The sequence below is a fragment of the Pundamilia nyererei genome, unplaced genomic scaffold (assembly GCF_000239375.1).
Source record: "Pundamilia nyererei isolate P.nyererei 1_Seehausen unplaced genomic scaffold, PunNye1.0 scaffold00644, whole genome shotgun sequence".
Lineage (NCBI taxonomy): Eukaryota > Metazoa > Chordata > Actinopteri > Cichliformes > Cichlidae > Pundamilia > Pundamilia nyererei.
The window spans coordinates 51464-55355 of NW_005188045.1; the positions used below are offsets into that span (position 1 = coordinate 51464).

Below are 3892 nucleotides of genomic sequence, written 5' to 3' on the forward strand. Positions count from 1 at the left end.
ACACACACACACACACACACACACACACACACACACACACACACACACACCGTCCAATCAGAGGAGCAAAGAGTCCTCGGCCCCGCCCCACTACACTTACACACCCCTCCCCCTCCCGTGTCTCCGGTAATCCTCCGGTCTCTCTCGGTGCGGTCGTCATGGCGGAAATTAAAACGGGAATCTTCGCTAAGAACGTGCAGAAGCGCCTGAACCGAGCCCAGGAGAAGGTGAGAGGGGGAGGAGAGGAGGAGCAGGTGATGGAGGTGATGCGGAGGGCGGATGGAGAAGCGGTGCTGGAGGCTGCAGGAGGCCCGGTCACCGCCGCTCTCTAATCCGATCGCTCACACATGAGGATCGATGTATTACTGATCATCCGCTATTGAGCCGCTCGGAGGTCACGTGATTAGCTACGGCTGAGGAGAAAAATCATCAGAAACGGAGAAATCATCAAAAACAAATAGAGCACGTTCTGATTGGCTGAAGCAGATCGTGATGTCACGTGTGCGGTAAAACGCGTCACGCACGTTTTCCTCTTGAAAATTAAAGACGTTAGTGACGTATTTCCCAGGTCCAAGGTCGACAATGTTGTCCACGACGTGATGACGTCATTGTGCTACCTTAGTTTTATTTATCAGGCGCTTTGATGTGATTTCTCTTTCAGGTTCTGCAGAAGTTGGGAAAAGCAGACGAGACCAAAGATGAGCAGTTTGAACAGGTGGTCATCAACTTCCGGAGGCAGGAGGTAAGACGATACCTGGGATAACTAAGTGAAGTGCTTTACAAATACAGGCCATTTACCAGGTCAACTTGGCTTAGTTTACTTACAGATTTTATACAGACCTGGAAGGTCGAAGACTTCAATGCTCTGCTCTGGATGTACAGCTCTCACTGACACTTGAAGACAAAGGCCGGATAATTACTGACAAATTGGTTAATAAGCTGAACTTGACTGTCTCCATATTTGACCTCATTATAAACCACTGCTGGTGGGAGCAGGTGTCACAGTCAGACAGTGTATATGTAAAAACACCAATGTTTGATCACTGTTTAATCAGCATTCACATTAATTTCAAAAATTCAAAGACTTTCAATTTTATACAGATGTAAATGTGTAAAATAAGAGTTGCTTTCAAAATAAAAGCATCAAAATTACATTGTGATTTTCTGGTAAGCCATTCTCTGATGGGGAGAAACTGCATGATATATGCTTTAACAAATTTCCATTTGACCTGAAAGGGGCCAGGCAGCCACGTGACCAGGTGTTTTTAATGCCCAGGCGTGCTGTAGATGAGATCTCAGCCATTCTAACAGATCTGCAGTGGCCTTATTTTCCAGAGATCTGATTCGTTAGTTGGCAGTTAACAGAATATGTGAGGCGAGTACAGCACCACTTACCATGGCAATGTAACCTGGTAAGACGTAAACACTCTGTGTAACCTTGAAAACACAGAGTTAAACTTTAAGTTACCTGGATTCCAAATCCTGTGTCGTAGAGAGCTCAGTTCATGGCTTTAGTGTGAAAAACCTCAGTTTATGTTTGATTTGATTGATATTGTGCATAATCACAACAACGGTTGCCTCAAGGCACTTTATATTGTAAGATAAAGACCCTATAATATAAAGAGAAAACTCAGACAAGAAACTGGTGACAGTGGGAACGAAAAACTCCCTTTGAACAGGAGGAAACCTCTGCAAAATGTGGAAACCAAATTCCTCCAGTGTAAAATAACTGATATCACATGTTTGTGTGTGCTTTGCCAGACTGAAGGTTCTCGGCTGCAGAGGGAGATGAAGGCCTACATGTCTGCCATTAAAGGTCTGTATGGTTCATTATCTACGTGATACAAACCTCAAATGAAAGAAACGTCTTCAGTGACACTTTGCATGATTCACAGTTTATAATGATCTTTCATTATCTAATGCTGCAACCTACTTGGAAAGTCAGAGCAGCCACAGAAGTAAACAGTCCAAGATGGCGGCAGTCAACTTTGAATCTGTACTGCCACTGTGGTGTATTTGTGACTCACTAAATAAGACATAGAGAGTACTGACCAGGCTCTATCCATGAATGTGCTGCAGGGGAGTTTTTAAGTACAAAAAATATTATTATGCTGTATTGTCAGTAATAACTGAAGGACTCTATCTTGCTAAGAACCAAAACAAATCCTGTTTTGTTTTCTCACATTGCAAACTTTCTTACTGAAACATATGAACTCAGGAGTGATGCCACTGCTGAATTACGAGGTACCTGGAATGTGGCATCAGTTCATCCTCTGTCTTAAAAAAGCTTTTTTAGTTTCTTCCCCTTCAAGACTACTTTGTTATGATTGGCTGCCCCTCACTAGGATTCTATTCAATATTCAATTCAACTCATCCATCCATCCATCCATCTTCATCCGCTTTATCCGAGGCCGGGTCGCAGGGGCAGCAACCTAAGCAAAGAGGCCCAGACCTCCCTCTCCCCAGCCACCTGCTCCAGCTTGTCCGGGGGAATACCAAGGCGTTCCCAGGCCAGCCGAGAGATATAATCTCTCCAGCGTGTCCTGGGTCTGCCCCGGGGCCTCCTCCCGGTGGGACATGCCTGGAACACCTCACCCAGGAGGCGCCCAGTTCAGTTTTATTTATACAGCACCAAATCACAACAACAGTCGCTTTAGGGTGCTTTATAACTAGGGCTAGGTATCGTCACTGATTTCTAGAATTGATTTGATTCCGATTCACAAGGTCCTGAATCGATTCGATCCACGATTCGATTCAATTCGATTTGAATCTGGGAAATTTTGCCTCAGACAGCCAGAAATATTATAATTCAGATCAGTACATTTACATATTTTTGTATCTATAAAAAGGAAGCTGACACTTGCGAGACTTTATCACAGGTGTGAGCATCACAGCAGAGGTCTTTGTGTCAAAGCAGCTGAAGATAAAACACAGAAAACATGGAGGTGATTTTTTCTGGCCTGAGATTTTATAAAAATATTCTGCAGTAGATCAAAAACGAAAGAAAATCATTAATCAACTTATGAACATCACCTCTGAAGTTACAGCGGTTTTATTAGAGACACAGCTGAGCGTTTTGCATTTTGCATAATTTTAAAAAGTTTAAATTTGTTCAGAAGCCTGTTGAACGGCAGAAATTAGGTTTTCTTTTTGGAAGTAAGTAAAAGGAAAAAAAAAACAGCGGCCGACAGCGCTGTAAACAACGTTAGACGGTGCGTAACAAGCAAGCGAATAATGCAGAAAACAGATTTCAGGGATAGGCGGGAAACTGTTCTTGAAGTACAGAGAGAGAGAGAGAGAGAGCTGTGCATGAAGTGTGATTTTATTGTGGTGGAAGCAAAACAGCAAAAGTCAGAGGGAGTCCATGACGATGTTTATGTGAAGCGTAGTTTGGATCGTCTTTTGCTGCTGGTTCAGTCAATATTGTCTGGAGAGAGATCAAATTAACAGCTTTAGAATCAGCGCAAAAAGGACGTAAACACAAAGCGCCGACCCGCCGACACATCAGAATCAGCGAGCTGTCGGCTTTCAGCCCCGACCGTGTCCGTGCCGTCAGGTAAGAAAGGCGACATCTCACTGATTCTGATCCGCAGGTCCGCGCTTTGTGTTTACGTCTTTGTGCAGAATCCGTGTTCCTGCTCTCATTTACTGTTTTAAATGTTTGGTGGTTGTTGAAATTTTGTGACGTTCTACCTGAGATTCTGGAATTTTGGGCAAAATACATTTATATAAAAAAATCGATTCAGGATTTTAATGAATCGATATCACATTATCCAAGCCAGCATCCATTTTAATCGATGAATCGATTATTAAAACCCACCCCTATTTATAACGCCTATGAGCAGCACTTTGGTGACAGTGGGAAGGAAAAACTCCCTTTTAACAGGAAGAA

General features: G+C 43.3%; 1 protein-coding gene across 1 annotated transcript in view; it reads left to right on the top strand.

The window, feature by feature from the left end:
* Positions 1 to 99: 99 nt before the first annotated feature.
* The window catches only part of LOC102196709 (amphiphysin), a 5358-nt gene continuing 1565 nt past the window's right edge, over positions 100 to 3892 (top strand). The window contains exons 1-3 of the mRNA XM_005754770.1: positions 100 to 227; positions 662 to 742; positions 1762 to 1816. Coding sequence (XP_005754827.1) covers positions 159 to 227; positions 662 to 742; positions 1762 to 1816 — 205 coding nt within the window. The 5' untranslated portion in view covers positions 100 to 158. The remainder of the gene's footprint in view (positions 228 to 661; positions 743 to 1761; positions 1817 to 3892) is intronic.